The sequence below is a fragment of the Pseudoliparis swirei genome, chromosome 9, assembly GCF_029220125.1.
Source record: "Pseudoliparis swirei isolate HS2019 ecotype Mariana Trench chromosome 9, NWPU_hadal_v1, whole genome shotgun sequence".
Taxonomy (NCBI): domain Eukaryota; kingdom Metazoa; phylum Chordata; class Actinopteri; order Perciformes; family Liparidae; genus Pseudoliparis; species Pseudoliparis swirei.
The window spans coordinates 22,994,871-23,017,876 of NC_079396.1; the positions used below are offsets into that span (position 1 = coordinate 22,994,871).

At 43.6% G+C, this 23,006-nt stretch overlaps 1 protein-coding gene across 1 annotated transcript; it reads right to left on the reverse strand.

Annotated features, from left to right (window-relative positions):
* Window positions 1-2,398: 2,398 nt before the first annotated feature.
* On the reverse strand, window positions 2,399-18,989 carry rbm38 (RNA binding motif protein 38). The gene is made up of 4 exons (XM_056423493.1): window positions 18,765-18,989; window positions 15,173-15,296; window positions 13,564-13,618; window positions 2,399-2,714 (listed from the first exon to the last, which is right to left on the reverse strand). Exons 1-4 carry the CDS (start codon window positions 18,987-18,989, stop codon window positions 2,399-2,401), a joined length of 720 nt encoding a protein of 239 aa, XP_056279468.1.
* Between the last annotated feature and the right edge of the window lie 4,017 nt (window positions 18,990-23,006).

A 23,006-nucleotide genomic window follows, 5' to 3' on the forward strand; every position in this document is an offset into this window, starting at 1 on the left:
GTACAGGGGTGGCCAACCAGTCAGAGACTAAGAGCCACATTTTTTACTGTGTCACCGCAAAGAGCCACATCATACACATATGTGTGCGCGCGCACACGCACACACACACCTCTGATCAGCCAGATTTATTGTAAATGTCACACACCAACATGATAATGACAGAAATGGACTCCTACAGTACTAAGACAACAGGTCTGTCATGTTCAACAATGAACATTGTGTGCACTGTCTCACACACACTCACACACACACACACACACACAAACACACATTATCTCAGTTCAACCAAGTCCACAAACAAAAATAGAATAATTTACAATAGCGTTTTTCTTTTACTATGCATGTTGCTTAGTGGGACTTATGGGATTCCTTGCCTTGAACAATCCTCTTCAAATCTGGCTTAATTCCGTTGTTGCCACTCGAAGCAATTCCTTCACATGGTGTCAATCAGAACAGGTGTCCGAAAATCGAACGGTGCACTTGCGCCATGAACGCCGCATTATGGGGGGCTGGAGTAATCAAACGCCCACCAATAAACCACTTTAGCCGAAGAGAGTGTTCGACATTCGGATGCGGTTCTCCCGCAACGCTGCTCTTACGTGTCCGCTGAATTGAGGGCGGCTGGAGAAAGCGTCACCGTAAACTACTTTAGCCAAAGTGCGGGACATCCAGCTGCCCATAATGCGGCGTTCATGGCGTAAGTGCAGTGTTTGATTTTCGGACACTTTCATCCGCGTAACCCACCGTAGAACGGCCCGCTCGACATTCGGATGTGGTCTTTCCGCGTTTGGCCCACGAGTTTGCGACCCCTGCCCTACTGGGAAACTTTGCGTTTTTTTCATCTCACGCATGCGCGTTTGACGAAAAATACCGTATTGAACTCAAGCGAAGCGAACACGCACATACAAAAAAACACAAACTTAGATATGAACGTAAGAGCCGCATGACACCAGGCAAAGAGCCGCATGAGGCTCGCGAGCCGCGGGTTGGCCACCCCTGATATAGTATGTCCATGTCGTACATTATATTCTGTATGTATAGTGTGGTAGGTCAACAAAGGTCATAGCCTCAGCTTGATAGCTCAATGACTCAGGCAAAGGTTTGCTATGACTCACGGACTCCCCGGGTTTCGTAATTTTCACAACGCTCCCCGAAAATAACCCCATCTTATTTTTAGAAATATTCCTTTTATTTTGCATATTTGTTTTAAATGTGACGTATGGCTTGGTTTACAACTTTACAAAACAAAAAAGGTGGCGGCGCGAGACTCTTGGCTGAAGCATCCGTCTGTATTCTGCAGAAGAAGAAGAAGAAGAAAAAGAAGAAAAAGGAGGAGAAGAAGGCCAAACAAAAGAAGGCCAAGAAGAAGAAGAAGAAGAAGACGGCATCGCTCTATTTCTCTCACACAAACAAACAGGCACCATATATATACACTCACACATATTCAGGAACACACCACCTACATCCAAACACATGTACTTGATATGTATTGACGACTTTGTACTTGAAGTATTCAACCATCCACACACTCTTGCTCCAAAAGGTTACAGGTTGTTTTTTTGTAATTAGCCTAATAAGCCGCTGCATTTAATGTGATGACTATTGTGTTTTAAGTGTTAACTAAGTCTTGGTCTCAGTAATGCTCAAGCAGCAGCGATACAAAATACAAAACACCAGTGTGCGTTGCGTCTACCTTCATGCTTGCCCTTCATCATCGTCATTGCATATTCTGTTAAACTGTGATTATCACCGTGTGATGACTCGCCCGCGGCAGATTAAAGTAACAAACCAAAAAAAGGGGGCGCACGATGAACATTTTTTGTTCATTCGAGATGAGAGACTAATAAAAATGACAAACACAAACTAAGAGAGGGAGAGAGAGAGAGAGAGATCTCTAAGGCCATAGACAGAAAGGTAACCTTGTAGAGGAGGTAATTGGGCTTTTGTTTCCGAAAGAGGAACTGGCTCTCGGCCTGGCTAACATCCGGCGTTCAGTTCAGTGCCTTTTGGAGAAACTGCAGCGGCGGCGGCGGCGTCTCCAACGCGACCCGCTTCCCGCCGCCTTTACCTGCACTCGCCCTCCAGCAGTCGGCCTCTGCCTCCGACCTCCGGACCCGTGGTCACGCAGAAACATCCAGCAGATTACCAGTCGTCTGCCACGTGTGTGGAAAAAAAAACATTCAGATCGAGTGCTGATGACTGTAGCGGGAGAACATTTCCATCACATATTACAACAACAATATTATATATATATATATATTTATATATATATATATTTAAAAAAACAGGAATGAGAGTGCTTTCTAAAAGCCCTTTTGATTGCATCACTCTCTCCCTGGGTTAACCAGTCCTGATGATGTCACAGGTCAACAGTCAGTTCGGGGGGGGGGGGGGGGGGTCACTGCATGCGGTCGGGCTGGTGCAGGGGGTAGTGGAGGAAGGCCTGCGGGGCGGCGGACATGGCGGCGAGCGCAGCCAGGGGAGGGTGGAGGGCGGCCGGAGGGGTCGGGGACGCCGGCGCGCCGGGGGAGAAGCTGTAGCCGAGGTAGCCGGCGGAGGGCGACGGGGCGTAGGGGTACTGCTCCAGGCCCGCGGGGGCGTAGTGGCTGTAGGCGGAGCTGTAGTCCAGGTAAGGGGAGGCGGGGCTGAGCTGGGGCTGCAGCATCAGGCTGGGCTGCAGGAAGGCCTGAGGGTAGACGTACTGCTGGGAGAGCCTGCAGGAGGAGAGGTGAGAGAGGGAGGGATCAGACGGAGGATCGATCACCGATCAGCGGAGGAACAGGAAGTTAATCAGCGGCCCGTCGTTTCATCATCTCGCTCGAATGTGAATATTTGCTGGTTTACTTTGATCATGAACTGAACAGCTTCTATCTTTTGGACAGTTGGTCACATTTTAGCGACGCACTGAGAACGTGTGAGACGTTATAAAAGCATAAGTGATCGTTACCCAGAGTCATCGTCTGGTGTGTGCACAGATACACAACCGCACACACAAGAGGACCGAAGCTGGGAGGCAGCATTCTTTGTGTGTTTATATATAAATACACACTCCGGCCACTTTCTCTCTCGTCATCTTTTAGTGCTTTCTTTAAACTTTCACTCTCATAAAACCCCAAAATAAAACTGGTGATGACAATCTTCATCTTGTTTTGTGCAAAACCAGAACTTAACCCTCCTGTTACCTTTAGGGTCAATTTGACCCCATTCAATGTTTAATGTCGGTGTTCCTTCGGGTCAATTTGACCCCAGGCTGTTTTTCACTGTGTCAAACATATAAGAAATATCAACTTTTTTATATATTTAAAGGGCTATTTAGGTAGTCAACAAACAAACATAAAGTACCTCACACTTAAACTTGGAAAACAATATTAATTCTAATAATTTTCTGGAGGTTTTAATTGCTGGGGTCAAATTGACCCCAAGGGTAAAATATGTCAGTAAATATAAAGGTAAGAGGAGGGTTAAACATTGAATGGGGTCAAATTGACCCTAAGGTAACAGGAGGGTTAAGATGTCACGGTGACAACAAATATGAACGACTTAAAAGACACGTGTTACTTTTAAATGGTTACATTTGTATTTTCATATCTTGGGTGACACCTGATTGGAGATGCAGTTTATTTGGGTTTTCTATTCATGCTGTTTGTACAGTTACAGTATATGTGCCACAAAAAAAAAAACATGCCGAAAATAAATCGAGTAGGATAGAGAAGAATAAAATAAAATGACACACATCCATATCATTGTCTGAATATCCAATGACAACGTTTGCAAAATCGGATTAATAATTTAATATGTGACTGTGTGTGAGATCTGATCCATTAAGTGTCATTTAAACAACAACAGTAACCGGAGACCGGAGACTCAAAGTTGTGAGTCCAAGTTCTATTTCCTTTTCTTTATATCCAAACATTACAAAAAATCCGATTAAGGGATCGGCCTCCTCCTCCTCCTCCTCCTCAAGTGCAATTATCAGCTCTGTTGCCTTAAAATAGACCTCCTCCCTCGTGTTTTAAGTAATTAGAACACTGCCTGAGAAATGTGCACCAAAAAAAAAAACCTTGTTCCTAATAAAATATCACCGCTTCAAAAAGGAAACCGCTAAATATCGTACAACACGATAACGGATAGTTGCTTTTCTGAATAAAAAAATGTGGTCTCTGAATTGACACACACACACACACACACACACACACACACACACACACTGTTGATACTCCGAGCCCCGGCAGTAATGAGAGTAAGAAGCGCTCCACTGTCCTCCCGCCTTCGCTCGCGTCCTTGCCTGAGGCCGCCCGCTTAACCTGAACTGCCTCGGTTACATCTGGGATCATATCAGAAGAAGTGGGTCAAGCTGCTTGAGAAGGAAAAAAGCGATAGCACATGACGGTATGTAACACTTGCGCTCCCGTGATCGGCTCCCACAGTGCAACCCATTAACCTGGAAGTGACCTTGTCACCAGGTGATCAGGGCAGAGATGATGATGATGATGATGCTGCTGCTGCTTACCCCCAAACAGAGCCGGAGCAGGGACCAGGTGGACACAACAAATACTGAGTACTGGGTCTTCTCAGACCCACTGTGCTGTATACATACAACACACACACACACACACACACACACACACACACACACACACACGCCAGTTTGGCTATACGACCTATTTCCGTTATAAAATTATTTCACCTTACTTTTAACTCTTCTCTGGACTCTGGAGAAGGGATTTCCTCTTTTACGAATACGATTTTGGTTGATTTTTACCCTCTTTTAAAAAAAAAATTCTCTTTGGCTAAACAGGAGTAACTACTTGCAGAAGATTTTGTACAACTGATGTAATGTCTCGTCTTCCTTTGACGCTTTTAGAATTTGGATTGCTGAAAAGGATTTATTTCCTGTATAATCGAGGCATTAAAGTAATTGGTAGTGTAATATGTTTTGGGATTTTTCTTCACTTTCAATGTGTGCATTAGCTCTTGGTGTGCTTATTTAATTGAATAATGGTGAAATGAAATGTTTGTGATTTGAAGTGTTTTTTTCTCTGGACTCATCGAAGCCCGACTGCGTCCGACCGAGGAAGCTTCAAGGCGCCAAAATATCTCCTCAACCAACTCGAATGACGGCCGGAAAACACTCCGGCATCTGCATCTTGCTTCTTTTCATTGAAGCCAAATTAAGTTTTACTTAAATTGAGTGTAATATCAATGATTTTAGGACACTGTGTTTTCATGGCACATGAAATGAAATGAAAGCACACGTCGAAACCTTTTTAGAATCTGGGCTAGAATTTAAAATAAAAGATCTTTAGGATTTTTTTGGTAAAATGGAGCAACAGCTAACAGGAAGCAATTAACATTTTATATCTTTGGACAGATTCCCCCATTTCCAGTCTTCATGCTAAGCTAACCAGCTGCTAGTTGTATATTATATCAAGAGTTGTATCATTGCTCTCGGCAAGAAAGAGAATAAGCTTGTTTCCCAAAAATGTCGATCTATTTTTATAAATGTAGGGTAGAGTGTGTGTTGCGCATCACGATAAACACATTTATCTGCAACTCTTCCCGTCACATTTGGTTTTTTTTTTGGCAACTTTGAGATCTGGATTAAAATGTAATATAAAGTTCTCAGGATTCAAACAACATTTGATATCAAAGGAAAACAACACGGCAAAATAAACATCCACCAAACCGGCACAACTAAAGCTCACTAATTAACAATTTCTATCTTGTTGGTTTAATTTGTAAAAAAAATGAATTAAAAAAAGATTTGCTTTTTTACTGTGGGTGCCAGACTATTTGGTTCGGAGCAGTTGCCAGGCAACCAGAGGAGACTCCAAAATTACAGGTTGCCTGTGAAAAAAATAGTCCCAACACATAATCGTCCCGTAAAAAAAAAACCTGTGAATTGTCAATTTTCCATTTTACAAAAAAACAAAGTCTCAAAACAACAGAGAGACGAGGTGTGAATTTGAAAAGCTTCAACAATCCTGAGCGTTAAACAGGAAGCTCTCGATACGCGTCTCAACACCCTGCTGGGGACAAGAGGGTTTCTTTTAGTTTCTAAAGGTCATGCATCTCAATAAGGATCTTTTTATTGCTAGGACAGTAAGAGCGTCCGATCGTTGTCAACGAGACCGATTGTGGTATTTTACCACGTTAGTGCACTGCGCTTGAGCCCAGTATGAAATGTGAATTCTGGATTTTTAGAAAGGCCCATGGACTGAAAACACTGGCTGCACGTGGCCTTGTCAGCGTGAGCACACATCCATGGTGCACTGAGATATGTGAACATCACCTTTTACAACTCGACTACACACACACACACACACACACACAAAACAACAACAACAGAAAATCAGAGATCTCTTGTGTGAAGAAATCAAAACTGCTTTAACTTGATGGCAATGAGTGTCTACATGTGAGACCACATGAGCCACAGTACGTCATGGGGACAATAGGTTTCCAGGGTCTCTAAGGGAGAGAAAAAAGCAACACCATGACTAACATGTGTAGTCTAATGACGTGCAACAACACCACCACAATAAGTCAAAACCACAGCTGAAGCTAAAACCAGCACCAGTGTATCTCGTCTCTCCCGGAGCACAAGTGCAGTGTCATTCCCTCGGCTGGGTGCCGCTGCCTGGCTGATTCAATGTGACAGCGGCATGAGAGGGAGCTCGCCTCAAGCCTGGCATCATTGCTGGCTGTCAAACACACATACATATATATATATATATATATATTTTTAAAAATTATATATATAATTATTTATATAATTATATATGTATATATATATATATTAAATATATGTATTTATATATTTTTTTTACATATGTATATATCTATAAATATATATATATATATATGCATACACACAGGGGGTGTAGACACTATGCAATTGATGTGTTTGCATGCCAAAGCACACATGCAGAAATAAGTAAACATGCAAATCTGAAAGAAACATATACACTCTTAAAAGGCTGTGTGTAGTCAGTTGAGTGTGTGTGTGTGCGTGTGTGGTGTGTGTGTAGACATAGCAGGGCTAATTGGCGCAGCTGCATGGGTCTATGCTCACTAACAGACCCACGAGAGCAGAATAACCTCCACCAACTATACCCTCCCACCCCCTCTCCCCCCCCTTCCTCTGCCCTCCTCCTCCTCCTCCTCACTGTCCTTCGTAAATAAAAAAAACAGACAGCGGAGATAAAAGAGATCGGATGCACCGCAAAAAAAAGACATAAAATAAAATAAGACGGTCGAGGTCGGGGACGCCCTGGGCGAGGAGTGAGAGGAGTGAGCGGAGAAGGGAGAGCTGCTTAGGGGTGAAGATCAGCCATCATATCCTTCATGCCTCAGGACAGCCACGCTTTTAATAGTTCAGATCAGGGATGTGAGGGTGAGTCAGTCACAGAGAAAAACACACATGACCCTCCGTCCTCTCTAGACACACACACACACACACACACTGAATATTATCATAGCAGTGTGTAAGTCGTGATAATTTCTGTCTGCATGAGATGTCCGATTGTACATGCTTAATAAAACCTATAGAGAGATTTATATTTGCAGTGTATAACAATCTAAATATTCTCACTTGTTGCACATCCAACATTTAAAATAAAGTTCCAATCCATCAAACAAATGTTCTTTATTTCAACGTCTTTTATTGAGAATATACATTCAATATATATACATAATTAAATGGGTTAGAACTCTATCGTGCCAATTATTACTCCTAATAAAGCTTCTGTAACTTCAGTATGAATAATGAACCATTGTATAACATTTGTAATTGTATAATTACATAATGTACGGTTGTTGTATTCATCTTGTGTGAAACATAACATATTTATTCTTTATAAATATATGTTGATAACCCATATTTCCTTATTCAAACCTGCATGCAAATCATTTGTACGTGTGTTCATGTTTTTTCCTCCGGTGAGGATTTGTCGGCGTGTCAATCAATAGATTTGATTGCCGCAATATTATAACGCGTTATCAATCACAAACTGTTTATACGCCGATTATCGCTGTTGACAAATAAACATGGAGGCGGGAGATGAAACGCAAGTTAAAATGCACAAAACAAACATAATTCAAATGCTTCACATCAGAATGTGTGTCATCTATTAAGAGACGACGGAACGAAATGGGAGCTTTCTATGAAAATAACATTAGCTTAATTAGGTCCCAGGATAAGAGACGTACACACTTGAGGATTCACCTCCTACCTGAAGCCCCCCCCCACACACACCCTCCCTTGACACACAGAGAGATCATTTAGAGGGGGAGGAAGGCAGCCAAAGAGGAACCAGGGGAAGGGTGGAACACACACAAAAAAGGATGTAGAGAGGAAAAGCGGAGGAGGAAGTGAGCGTATGAAAAGGAGTCGGTGCCGCTCGATGATTCACGGGAGGCTTCAGCCAGGAACCTTTAGACCATAAATCCACGCGCAGCAACGTCGACCTGCACCGGCCATAATGCTCCACCCAGCCACAGGTGTGCTGTGTGGAAGTGTCACCCCACCTTCTTGCCTTCCTCCCCCTCGACAGGAAGCACCGCCGCCCCCTCCACATTTAACAGCCATCTACGTTCCTTCTCTCAAAGAAATAAACACCAGAAGAAAAACAATGTTCTTTATTTTTTGAGAAAAAATACAAAGGCAGACAGCAGGCACATGCCCCCCACACACACAATGCACCTCAAAGCCACAGTTGGCACAATGTCCTCTGAAAACTTTTAGCAAATACAGAGCGGTGCTTTGTTTGAGTTTGTGTTTTGTTATTTGCCGTTTCCTGTGTGGGTGTCAGACTCCGAAGGCCCCCCCCCCCACACACACACAGCAGAAGGCAATAAAAAATTGAGGCTGATTGTGTATTAAAAAAAAAAAAAAAGGGAATGGGTAAACATTTTGGTCAAAGTTATTATTTGATTTTATTGCGACAAGTCGGATGAGAAGGTCGACACCATCGTCACGTCTGTGTGTGTGTGTGTGTGTGTGTGTGAGAATAAGGCCTGGCTAAAAGGTCCAATCCACCTATACCGGCTCCTCTAAAGATCACTAATAAACACATTATACATAATTTACCTTCACAGGTGGTTCGGAGGAAATTGTTCCCATTTGACGGAGTGGGATCGAACCAGTGATTCCACTGCAGTAGATTGAGTGCTAAAAAGGCACAGGAATAATTGATCACGTGTGTTTTTAACCACACACACACACACACACACACACACACACACACACACACACACACACACACACACACACACACACACACACACACACACACACACACACACACACACGACTCATTGCTATAATTGTTGGGGAAATTGGTGCACCTAATTATTTGTATTTTCATCAAATGATTTAGTCTAAGTAATATGAAAACACACGGCAATAAAAAAACACATCAGTCTGAAGCGACAGCAGCGAATATTCAATTTAAAAATAAAGTGAAAACAAATCAAATCCTCCTCAATAAACCTCAAAACATATTCATAACTCACACAGGGAACAAATAAAGAGTCATTTAATTATTAGCTTTTCCTTCTTTAGGGGAAATCTGCTGTAAACCAGAGTCGGTTTGTTTCATAATGAAACTTCGCTGCAGTTGAAAAAGCGAAACCAGTTTCTAACGAGCGTGACCTCAAAGAGGTCTCGGCACCGCACAGCTGCCACATGTGTTGGTTTTGATTGAGTCACTTATTCTCAATTCTCTCTGTTAGATGACCGTCGCTGCTGTTATTCGTCTCTCTCTCCGTCCACATGCCAATAAAACATATAGCCTGTTTATTAATCACGCTTTCCACCTACACTCTCTTCTTCTGTCCCTTGGAGATCTGAGTGAGCTCATGTGTGCGAACCAATTGGCTTAAAGAGAATATACAAAGAAGATGTTTTAGATGAGGGAGGAATGAAGCCTGTCAAACCTCGATAAGTTTCAGTTTATATAAATGTATGTTTCAGTTTATATAAATGTATTGTTCAGCTGATCTAAATGTATATTTCAGTTTATATAAATGTATGTTTCAGTTTATATAAATGTATGTTTCAGTTTATATAAATGTATTTTTCAGTTTATATAAATGCATGTTTCAGTTTATATAAATGTATATTTCAGTTTATATAAATGTATGTTTCAGTTTATATAAATGTATATTTCAGTTTATATAAATGTATGTTTCAGGTTATATAAATGCATGTTTCAGTTTATATAAATGTATGTTTCAATTTATATAAATGTATATTTCAGTTTATATAAATGTATGTTTCAGGTTATATAAATGCATGTTTCAGTTTATATAAATGTATGTTTCAGTTTATATAAATGTATGTTTCAGGTTATATAAATGCATGTTTCAGTTTATATAAATGTATTTTTCAGCTGATATAAATGTATATTTCAGTTTATATAAATGCATGTTTCAGCTTATATAAATGCATGTTTTAGTTTATATAAATGTATTTTTCTGTGCTCTATGTGGATTTGTCACATCTGACTGACAGTCTCTTAACCCTTGTGTTGCCTTAGGGTCATTTTGACCCGAATCAATGTTTCACCCTCCTGTTACCTTTATATTTACTAACATATTTTACCCTTTGGGTTCAATTTGACGCCAGCAATTAAAACCTCCAGAAAATTATTAGAATTAATATTGTTTTCCGGGGCTGCACGGTGGTGTAGTGGCTAGCACTGTCGCCTCACAGCAAGAGGGCCGTGGGTTCAATTCCCGGTCGGGGCGGTCCTTCTGTGTGGAGTTTGCATGTTCTCCCCGTGGCAGCGTGGGTTCCCTCCGGGTTCTCCGGCTTCCTCCCACAGTCCAAAGACATGCCGTCAGGTTAATTGATCTCTAAATTGCCCAAAGGTGTGAATGTGAGAGTGAGTGGTTGTATGTCTCTATATGTGCCCTCGATGGACTGGCGGCCTGTCCAGGGTGTCCCCTGCCTTCGCCCTGTGTCAGCTGGGATCGGCTCCAGCGCCCCCGCGACCCTAATGAGGATAAGCGGTATTGATAATGGATGGATGGATGGATATTGTTTTCCAAGTTTAAGTGTGAGGCACTTTATGTTTGTTTGTTGACTACCGAAAGAACACCGACATTAAACATTGAATGGGGTCAAATTAATCCTAAGGCGGGGGGAGGGTGTAATATTGATTCGGGTCAAAATGACCCTAAGGCAACACAAGGGTTAAATGTGTGGTGGTTCAAACTCCTTAAAAAAATGGCCCGCTATAAAATAAAAGCTTTATCTTCTGGTCTGGAGTCTCAAAATGTGTAATTAATACTTCATATAACAATTGCTGGTTTGTGAAGTATGACATACATTTCTAAATTCTCTTATATGAATCGTGTTACCGAATTATCTTCTTTTTGGCTCAATCTGACGGTTATTTTCTCAATTCATTGATCCATACGGGGGTTAAAAGGAAAAATAATCCTGGATCGTCCAACGAACAGTCCCTCGAGACATTCAGTTTACAATGACACATCATCTAAAGAAAGGCAGATGAAGACACATCTGTTCCAAACATCTGAATGCTTGAATAGTCAATGTGCCACCTTGTGTGTGTGTGTGTGTGTGTGTGTGTGTGTGTGTGTGCGTTTGCCTCGCAGGTGTGTGAGTTGAAGTCAGTGTGTGTGACCGGGTGACATTTCTCTCTCTTTCAGGCTAAATCCGTGGGACTCTTCCTGGAAGAACGGATTAAAAGTCCCTCTTTCGCTCTGGATGTCTGGTTCCGTTGCAGGAGCCCATCAATCAACCCGCCATCACTCATTCATAGACTCATCTGGGTCAGCCTCAATTCCCTCATCACTCATTCAGAAATTGAGGACTGCAATATTAATAGCACTCAGAACAGTTGAGGTTTTTAATGGACTCCTCTGTAGCCGCGGGAGCCGGAGAAAGTCTGTGTGAAGAAGAGAGCTCCTTTCCCCCCAAAACATGACATCAGGCATATTCCTTAAAAATGCACCGTTCAAATATCAAGGATCCCGTCTGTAAAAATGACAATATCCACGCCTACAATCAACAACAACAACAACAACAACAACCCTCATGCAATGAGTCATCCTCCATGTTTCACTCAGGACCTGAGTCACTACGGTTTCCTCTGGAGCTTCAGGGAAACTGGACGAGGAGGCAGAACGGCCTTCACATGTGGTTTACAACGAGTTTACGGAGTCCCCCCCCCCCCCCACACACACACACTCCTCAGCAGCAGTTCCCATGATGCCTCTCTTCGGCTCTCCAGGTCCATGAGGATTAGGCGACACGGAAATAATCCCTAATTGCAATGGATGGGATCGTATATATTAATATAGATTGTGATGCGGTAAATGTTCTGGAAAATCAGTTCACTGAATTAAAGGAATTATTAAATACCTGACAAGTCAAGGTGCCTCGTTGCATTTACTAATTCAACTATTTTCATTATTAATTCATCTGCGAATAATTTCCCTTCGACAATTCCTTTTGTCTTTTAAGCCAAAGATGTTTAATTGATTGTCATATATGTCAAAGAAAGCATTTAAGCCGTTATCATATTTGAAAAGTGTTTCACCAGCAAAATGTTTGTGATTAATCCGTCTTCAGCGTTGTTCTCCGATTGATTGATTGATTGATTGATTGTTGCATCTCTAGTTACATTGCTGCAAAACACATCTCGATCTATTGATCTATTCGACATCGCCCACAGAGGAGCACGGTGGTTCCCACGTGTCTCGAACACGAGGTGATACGTACTGTATGTCCTCGTGTTCGCGAGAAATAAAAGTTACTCCTCATTTTTCGTGCAATTTCCTTCAAAAGTCCAGCAAACACGTGTCGGTTTCGGCCTCGTGTGTCTTTTGATTAAAATAAACTTCAGTCGTCACAGGAAATAAATTAGTTCCGGTTTTGACAACAAAACTACTAGCGGCGTTATTTCACGTGACAAATAAATCGATGTCGACTTCTCGGTCTTCTTATGGTTTTCTTCACGTTCTGCATTCTCCGTGGGCCAACGGGAGGAGTCAAAAGGGACCAATCACGCTCTTCGTGGTCTCCATCGGCGTCCACTGCAGCCCTGACGTGCGGTTACATTTACTAGGCCTGCGTCTTTAACCCCTAGGACTGTGAATTCAACCCAAGATCCTGAACCGTGGCCTAATAATACACCCAGAGATATTAAGTAGATATGATGTCATGCCTCTGGATGCACGAACATGAGAGGATGGGTGGGTTCACTAAATGGCTTGTATCCTCAGTAAAGCCCAAGTCGTGCGTGAAAGAAATTCAGAATTGAGCTTCTCATGTGTTTAATTGCCCAGAAAGAGAGAGAGAGAGAGACACACACACAGATAGAGCTAAAATACGTCTTTGAGGAAGAGCTTTAACAAGCATCATTTGCTACAGCTTTTTTTCCCCCGCCCCTTTTCCTTCACAGTGGAGGAGCGAGTGCTCACAAATGTCAAGGACAGAGGAGTGAGATGTATTGTGTTGAGGAGGAGGAGGAGGAGGAGGAAGGTGAGAGAGAGAGAGGTGGAAATCGAGGTATTGATTCTTCTCCGTCTTACCCGTATTGCCTCTGAGCCCACGTAGGATGGACTTGCTGAACTCCAACAGAGAGACCTGCAGACAAAGAGAGGCAGCCGTGAAGAGCGATGGTTCAGCTGCACAGACGACGAGAGAAAGAGAGAGAGAGAGAGAAAGAGAGAGAGAGAGAGAAAGAGAGAGAGAGCGGGCGAGGACGACTCTCCACCTCTCGGCCTCGGCTCAGGTGTTAGCGTGTGCGAGGCGGTATCTGTTCCTCCCTCAGCACACACACACACATCACATAAAGTCACACAAATAATAATACAAACAGACGTGACCTCTCTGCCTCCAGAGTTCACCAGGAATCAGCTGAGGCTGAGTAAGAAAGGAGAAATCCCTCCTCCTCCTCCTCCTCCTCCTCCATCTCCATGCCAACATTCCTCAGGCTATTCATTCCTCCGTTACTCCTCTTTTCTCACTGTACAGCCATCAGCGCTCCTCTTTTGTTCAACCCTATATCTAAATGCACGGTTTCTTTCTCCTCCGGCACAACGAGGCGGACAGACGGCCCGTTATGTTACTCTTCCGGAGCAGTCCGTCCCCTGCTGCTCTCCTCATTCTCTCCCTCTCCCATTCTCTCTGGCACACAATGACGAGAATACCAAGCGCTGCCATCTCCCATCCGCTGGGTGCTTCGCCCCGGCCCCAGACTGAGGACACACACAGTCAGTTGTTGTTGTTGTTGTTGTTGTCGTCGGCGGCAGTGTTTGTCAATCACACCTCCAGTCGGCAGCATCGCAGCCAGCGAGCTTTTAAAGTAAGCGGCGAGGGGAGAGCTGCTGCCGAAGGTCTGTCGGTCGACACAGAGAAAAGCCCGGCGGCGCAAAAGCTGTGCGATGTCTCCGTAGAGTCGTCGGTCTCTCTTGGAGATGCTTCATCTTCATCAAAGCTAGACTCATCCTCAGGACCACTTTCACGGCCCGCCGTGTGATATTTGAGTGTTTGAGGAGCGCCTGGCGCCCGAACGTCAAGCGTTCACGCACGAATCCAACAAAGCATCCAAAGACGTGACAAGTTTGGGCAACATTCAGTATCTTTTGACCCAGAAATACAGAAAACACCACGTTTATTGCGACGGACTGCGGATCTCGAGGAAGCTCCCTGGAAGCCATCGACTAGAACATCGACGCGTCGTTAATTGAGTGAAGCAACAGGTCTGAGATCTGTTCTGGAAGATTATTACAGAAGTCGGCAACTATCCAGAGAAGGAATGACCCTTTTTTTGTTGTATATTTAGAAAACCACCAGCAGCTTTATCCTGCACATGATTTATAAAAAAATCACTCAAAACTCTGCACTTTAATCACTTGTATTCACTTGTTTAAAATTCTATTACGTATTTATATATATATATAGTATTTATAACAACTGTACGTGAATCTTTATGTTTACTTAGTATTAGGAAATGTCTTGTCTTATCTGTTGTGCCTGTGCACTTTTATATGTTTCACCGTGGGAGAGTGGGAAACGTCCTATCGATTCCTTTGTATGTCTAACATGTGAAGAATTTGACAATAAAGCTACTACTACTACTACTATAGGTATTTGACGACCGATATGATCCCGTACATCCAGTGGTCTCACACTTACTAGATTGCGAGCTGCGAGGCTTCGCTCCGAGGTACGCCAGGTTCACGTTGGCCTTCCTGCCGTCGATGATGGGGTTGGCGTCTTTGCACGCCCGCTCCGCTGCTCCCCGGTCCACCATGGTCACCTGCGGACAGCGCCACGGATTCATAATCACTCTTGAGGCGCGACATCGTCGCATGCGAACGCTCCGATTCCAACACGATGGAGCATCGTCAGAGACCCTCCCCCCCCCCTAAGGAAGCCGCTGTCCTCGTCTCTATACTCGATTGATTACAATCGTGTCGCTCAATGCGTGAGGAGACATCGGCTCGTGGAGACGGACATTATTTTTGAGCCAATGTTTCCAGTGTGAGGAGGAAGATTTGTGTTTTTTCCCACCCCCCACACCGTGTTTTCAAGGATGAGATACTGGAATCTACCTTGGGGGAGTTTGTTGAGGAGTGGGCAGATAGCAGTGGGAAGGGGTTGTTGAAGGTTACACACACACACACACACACACACACATACACATATATAGTTAATATGCGAGGTAGACTAGAGCTCCATAACCAACAAATGGGTCACTGAAAGTAAAATTGCTTTTTCGTTTGGCAGACTCAGACCGAGGCGGCGGATGGTTTGAGATCGTCGGAGTTTAAGAGGTCAGACCGTCACGGATGAAATGAGGTCGCCGTCCCCCAAAAAACAGCTCTCGCTAACACTGGTCACTCAATGGCTACACGCATAGAGGCAGAGATCATTTACTATACACGTCAGTCCAATCACACATCAAACAATCTCTTCTTATCTTTTTTCATTTCCCACACACACAAACACACACACACAAACTCACAGACTCTTTATACAAACAACCAAACACATCCTGCTAGAGGGGGAGGAGGGGGGGGGTGCATGGAAGTCAAAATGAAACTGCTGCAGCCTTATCTTTAGGGTTGGGTACCGGAAAAATGTGGTACCGGTTCCAATACAACCGGTATTACCCGGACCGAAACGCAACGCACATTTCGGTGCTTATTTCCGGTGCCTGAGCCGATTGAAATTGAAAAAAACTATTGTTGTGAACTTCTCTGGTGACTCCGCCCTGTCAGCCGGTTACGAGCCTCTCATATTTAACTCTGACAGCGGAGGCGTGGCCGTGTGTGACTAGTGAACCCGCGTCGAGCACACCAGCGCCAGGCTGGGCGCGACGGGGAGACCGTCACCGGTCCCCCTGAACACGTGGAGACCGATGATGACGAGCAGCCTTAACTCAGATTAGTACCGTATCGTTGATTGCAAGTCTTGCATTCATAAAAGTAGCCCAATAAATAATAAATTAGCCATTATAACCATGTTTAAGCTAGCTCGTAGCTAGCTCGTAGCTAGCGCTAGCTACGAGCGTGACAGTCTGCTAGCAGATCAGAATCAGAATCAGAATCAGAAACATGTTTATTGCCAAAGAATGTTCATATTAAAAACACAAACAAACGAGGAACTTTTTTTGGCGGAAGGTGCAAGAATCGCGCACCAATACCCGGGCGCCGTCAGCGCCATCTAGGTGGATGAAAGATGACAGCATAACATGAGGGAAGAGAGGCGAGAAAGAAAAAGCCACCCCGACTATGCCCCTAGAGAGCAGGAGAAACAAAACACCATTGCACATAAGCACATACATCTTAGACATGACTTGCAACGTAGGAAGGGGAGGAGGTAATCCAAAGACTGGGCGATAGCCCGTCATTGGGGCAGAAGGTAACCAGCACCGACAAGCAGCCAGCCCGGTCCATCGCCGTCACGGCGCGGAGACCCGTCCTGTCACCCTGGGGCAAAGCAGGCGGGCGTGGGATGGGGGTAGTGAGTGCATTTCAGTTTGTTAAGTTCTGTGAATGGCCCCCAGTCCACAACAGACAAAGTTCTCAGTCCACAAGATGGTCGTTGCCATGGAGATGGCCTTGAAGGGCCTGGGAGAAAACAACCACAGGTGTCTGTGGATAGGGGAAGGAATGGGAATGGAGTCTCGCTTCAGTGATCTTCGGGAGTTGTTATTCCAGTCACAGCAGATAAGATTGGGATTGTTTGGTCTTCCAGTAGCTGCAATTCAGTTTTCGCACCCACTATTCCTCCAATTTCCTCCCGTTTGCCAATAGGATTTCAAATCGCATGTCGGGCAGCCTTAGGGGGCTTTTATCGGCTGTCACCGTTTCCTTAATTTTCCGATAAGCCAGGGCAGCGCCAAATCCAAACAGCAGAAATCCTGTAATCAAAGTTCCGAATATGTAGATGTCTTCTCGTCCTCCACGGAGAGTGGTGCTAGGCACAAGACCCGCGTATCCAGCAACATTCGTCCCAGCAGGACAGGCAGGTTGAAGATGGTGTCAGTGCGTTTAAGGACCAGTTGATTCGTACGCCCATGGTTTTAGTTAGTCTCACAAGTATAGAGACAGACAAGACATGAGAGAGCCAAAGATGTGTTGATGTCCAGCGATCCCGGCTGTTTACCCGGTGTTACCGGGAATATAATGACGGAGGAATAAAGACCGTGGGGCGTCACTTTGTTTCAGTGTAACTCTGGCTGTCAGAAGCAAAACTTTATTTGTCACGTGTCATCTTCAGGGCCTCTGATTGGTTGTTCTCTTTGCCCATCAAAACAGTGACAAGATTAACCCGATAAGGTCTGCACATGACAATACATATCACATCATATAATGGAGAACATATATTGTGTCTGTTAACAGTCTGATATCCGTTGTTTGTCAGTGCTCCATGATAACGGCTTCTACAGGGAATATGGCCAAAGAGGTTTTTAATGTCCTCATTGTGCGTTTAAAAAAAAAAGTATCGGTTCAGGTACCGTTTGGGCACCGGTATCGTTTTAAAAGTACCGGTTTAGCACCGGTATCAGAAAAAACCCAAACGATACCCATCCCTACTTATCTTGCAGAACCAACTGACATGTCACACCTCTGTGACCACTCCCCCCCCCTGTCTCCCTCTTACACAAACACACAGTGGGAAACAGAGACATCTGTCCACAGCTGTTTCACTACCAACTCACTTGTATACCTCTCTGTGTCTGTGCTTATGTATCATAAGTATGCACTTATAACGTATATATATATATATATATGTGTGTGTGTGTGTGTGTGTGTGTGTGTATGCGTCACAATAATAATAATTGATGAAATAATCTTCTCAAGCTTCAAGCATGTGACTGCCACCACCACCAGACACACTGCACGTACTGATGCATGAACAAAGTGGCAGTGTGTGCGTGTGTGTGTGTGTGCAGCCTCCGAGGTAATACTAGAAGAACAATACAATTAACCATAACGGGAAAGTCGCTTCTAACTCATCACTGGCAGCTATGACGTGGTGATCTCACGCGTCTTCACCATCCGACTGAACTCTGACAACACCGGGATTAAAAGCCCACATGTCACTGGACGTGGTATCCAACGGCTCGTCTATTGCATGCACACACACACACACACACACACACACACACACACACACACACACACACACACACACACACACACACACACACACACACACACACACACACACACACACACACACACACACACACACACAGCAACTGAAGTGCACTCACAAAGCCGTATCCTCTGGACTTGCCCGTCTGTTTGTCCGTGATGACCACCGCCTCGTCGATGTCACCGAAAGTCTCGAAATATTTCCGAAGTGACGCGTCGTTGGTGTGATACGGCAACCCGCCGACGAAGATCTTGGTGTAGGTGGTGTCCTTCTCCATGGTGGTGGGGTGCATGATCTCCAACGGAACCCCGACCAGCTGCCCGAGAAACAGCGGAGAACTCATGCGGCTTGAGAGAAATCCAAATACAATAATGAAGAAATAAATTTTTTTTTAAACGGTAAAACCCAGAAAGCAGCAGAATAACTTTACGGGAGGCTATAACAACGACAACCGCGCGTGCATGGTTAAAAACACGCAGCCTCTAGTTGCAGCGCGCGCGGCTTCTGGGTGTGTGTGGCGCTGCTGACAGGTGTCTCGGAACCTCATGTCTCCGGTCTCCGAGGGAAAAAAAGGGGAAAAAAGAAAAGCCAAGTCTTTCAGCCTCTGCAGGCGCGTCTTGGACACGCCCGCTCCGCGTCTGGTCCAATAGATGAGCGGTGCGTCTTTTCCATCGGCGCACAACCCGGCCTCCCGCTCCACCCTGCATGCGCACGCACACACGCACACACGCACAAAAGACAAGCACACGCAGGAACCTCCCCCCCCCCCCCAAAATACAGAGCAGCTGAAACACTTTTGCCAATAAAATGGAGGAACAGTTGAATATCTAGTGTGCTGATGAGAAGGCACCACGTGCCATTTAAAGGTTGCCCAACATATGATCAGTATTTGTTTTGTAGAGAATCTGTCTCGACCGTATAGAGGAGCTGGGTCTGCTGATAGAAAGTCACTACAAATTATAGGATGTGCCAAGATCATTGATCATTATTACACATCGGATGTCTTATTCCTAATTTGTGACCAATAAAAAAAAAAGGGTTTGCTTTAATTGTTCTCCAATCTGTACCTTTATAAGTTGACAAATGTCATTATTGTCAGTCGGGGAGACATTGTAACAATTGTTTTGACGTCATCACCATAGATCATATATAACCATTATCACATATATATATATATATATATATATCGTGAAGTCGCCCTTGTTGTTTGTTGACTTGCGTTTGAAGCCCTTTTTTTTTTGATTTTTTTCTTGGTTTTTGAAACCACTGAACTCTGTACGAGACATTTTAAGAGACCAGAATCTATTTTACTCTAGGACCATCATTTAATGACCATCATGAACATCATGCCGTATTGAAGTAGATGTGGAACTAGCGTACAGTAATGTTTTCAATGTAGTTACTCAGGGAATAAATCAAGAGACAACAATAGGGTCATTTTCTCATTGACTTCTATACAGACTTATTGTCTGTTGCACCCCGATGACCAGGGCTGGACTGGGACAACAATTAGGCCCTGGCATTTTTGGCCCAGACAGGCCCACCCCAATCGGTCGGACCACACCCACCAGCACAAAAATACTCGCCTTATATACTCGTCTTATATAACGTGCTGTACAGTCATATACAGGACTGTCTCAGAAAATTAGAATATTGTGATAAAGTTCTTTATTTTCTGTAATGCAATTAAAAAAACAAAAATGTCATGCATTCTGGATTCATTACAAATCAACTGAAATATTGCAAGCCTTTTATTCTTTTAATATTGCTGATTATGGCTTACAGCTTAAGAAAACTCTAAAATCCTATCTCATAAAATTTTAATATTTCCTCAGACCAAGTAAAAAAAAAGATTTATAACAGCTGAGTGTTTGTCAAGGCTCAGGAAACCCTTGCAGGTGTTTCGAGTTAATTAGACAATTCAAGTGATTTGTTTAATACCCTACTAGTATACTTTTTCATGATATTCTAATATTTAGAGATAGGATATTTGAGTTTTCTTAAGCTGTAAGCCATAATCAGCAATAAATCAGAATAAAAGGCTTGCAATATTTCAGTTGATTTGTAATGAATCCAGAATGCATGACATTTTTGTTTTTTTAATTGCATTACAGAAAATAAAGAACTTCATCACAATATTCTAATTTTCTGAGACAGTCCTGTATATACAGTATTCCCCCAAACCACTACAAAGATGACTACATGCAGTAAGCAATGGTACCAGTGCAAATAGACCAGTGTACTCACTCACTCTTGACTGGCGGTGGTGGCCATGGGGTACACAATCTCCATACTTGACTCAAGTACAGTAGAAGTAAAATGTTATCAAATAAAAAGCACCAGAAGTCAAAGAATAATTTCAAATGTTTTATTATATTAAATAATAAATTCAAATAATTTAGTACTAGTAATAAATACAGCATACTGTAAACTCACTGCTAAACAAAAAAGAAAGTGTGAAGTCCACTCCAGTGAAATTTCTTCTCTTCAAACAAATGACGGCAGCCTTTGAGAGAGACATACAAAACAAAACAAACTGTGACGTCCCTCACTGTATGTCAGCCACTTCCTGCAACTTCCATCTCTGGTGAACACCTTCCTCACAACAGGGCTTTTAGCCTCTTGTTTGGGATGGTAGTTTAAAAAAGCCTGCCTCAATGAAGGGTCAGGACGGGCAAAGTAATCTACACCCTGTTCTTCCTCATTGTTTTTATCCTCCACTGCTCCGCCTCTAGCCTCCACTCCAACTGCAGCTTGACTTGCCTGGACATACAGAGTCAAGGAGAGATGATTACAAGTAGGCCTAACTTTAACTTAACAAGGTCCAAAACAATAAGAAAGCTATTAAAACTATAAGTATCTGCTCCTACTTTGTACTACTGTATTTGACATAGTGGCTGTCTGTATACATTGGCTCTTTGTAGGCTATACATGTTCTATTCTCTTTGTATGTTTGTTAGTTTTGCAATAATAATAATAATAATAATGCAGCTTTTTTGTTCTTGTTGCCATACTGTAGGTCACTGAATGACATCACTGGAGTCATCATGCATCACACATCGACATCTTTATAAGCCCTCTAAGATGATTATTTGTTGAATTGGATCCCCATTAACTTATTTGCCATCTTGGTGACAGCTATTCTTCCTGAGTTCCGCACATTAAAACAAACAACATTCAACATATATGAAAATGTGACACCCAACAACAGTGTGTGCACACTATGGGTATTTTTTTAAACTGCCAGCATCCGTTTTACTATAATCCTATGGAGTAGACCGTGCTGAGCCTTTTTTTCTCCACCATCGGTAGCGTTTTTTTCTGCAGCTCAGAGCGTCTTTTCCAGTTGAAAAAAGTTAAACTTCTCAGAGAAAAACGCCCTACGCTACGTCAAGCACTTTTTTGACAGCTGACCAATCACAAGCAAGACCTGTCCGGCTGAAAAGCTAAAAGGTAGCTAGCGTAGCAAGTAGGTTGGCTAGCTTGTGTGGTTGGCTAGCTAGCTAATTATATTGTCATCAAGTGCATTACGACAAACACATCAACTGATTATTGATATGTGCATGAATTCAAACATGTTGACAGTGTTGTTGTCTTGGGTAGTTAGCTTATTCACCTGTTTAACGTTTTGTACTATCGCGAAAATGTTGTAGTAACATTGTTATGACAACAAAAGACGCTCTCGGCTGCTTTTTGTAACAAATGTTGCCAGCGTCTTTTTCTACCTGAAAAAGCGCTCCGGCCGGAGTTTTTCATTTTAAAAAAACGCCAAGTGTGCACACGCCTAAGCTAGCTGTGTAGTAACGTCAGCCAGCTGTAGCTATAGTCTGTAGCTATATTTTCCTTACCGGATCAACTAAAGTTAGAGGCTGACTCGGCCCTGCTTCCTCTGTATCTGTACCCTGCTGCTCCTGCTCCTCTCTGCCAGCCTCCTCTTCAACCTGTTGCTGCTGTGGCAACGTTAACATTAAACTTGTGGGAGCAGCAAACATGTCCCTAATGTTGACACATTTGGCAGCATCTGCCTCGAGTCTCTTTTCTTTTCTCTATAATTTTTTCCCAGCCTCCCTTCCGTTTTTGTGTGCTTTTTTCCCCCTCCATCTCTCAAGTATCCAGGCTCAGCACCGTGCGTAAACCCCCCCAACCTCTCTCTCTGTTGATTGGGACAGCCCTGTGTCTGTATAGAAAATGGACCAATGGGCCGCTGTCCCCGATTTATGGGCCATTCGATGGTAGCTTTCGGCCGGGCCGCGATATTTTCGGGCCGGCCGGCTCGGCCCAAAACTACCGCGGCCCAGCGGGCATTTGCCCGGTATGCCAGATGGCCTATCCAGCCCTGCCGATGACCAATCGAGAGAAT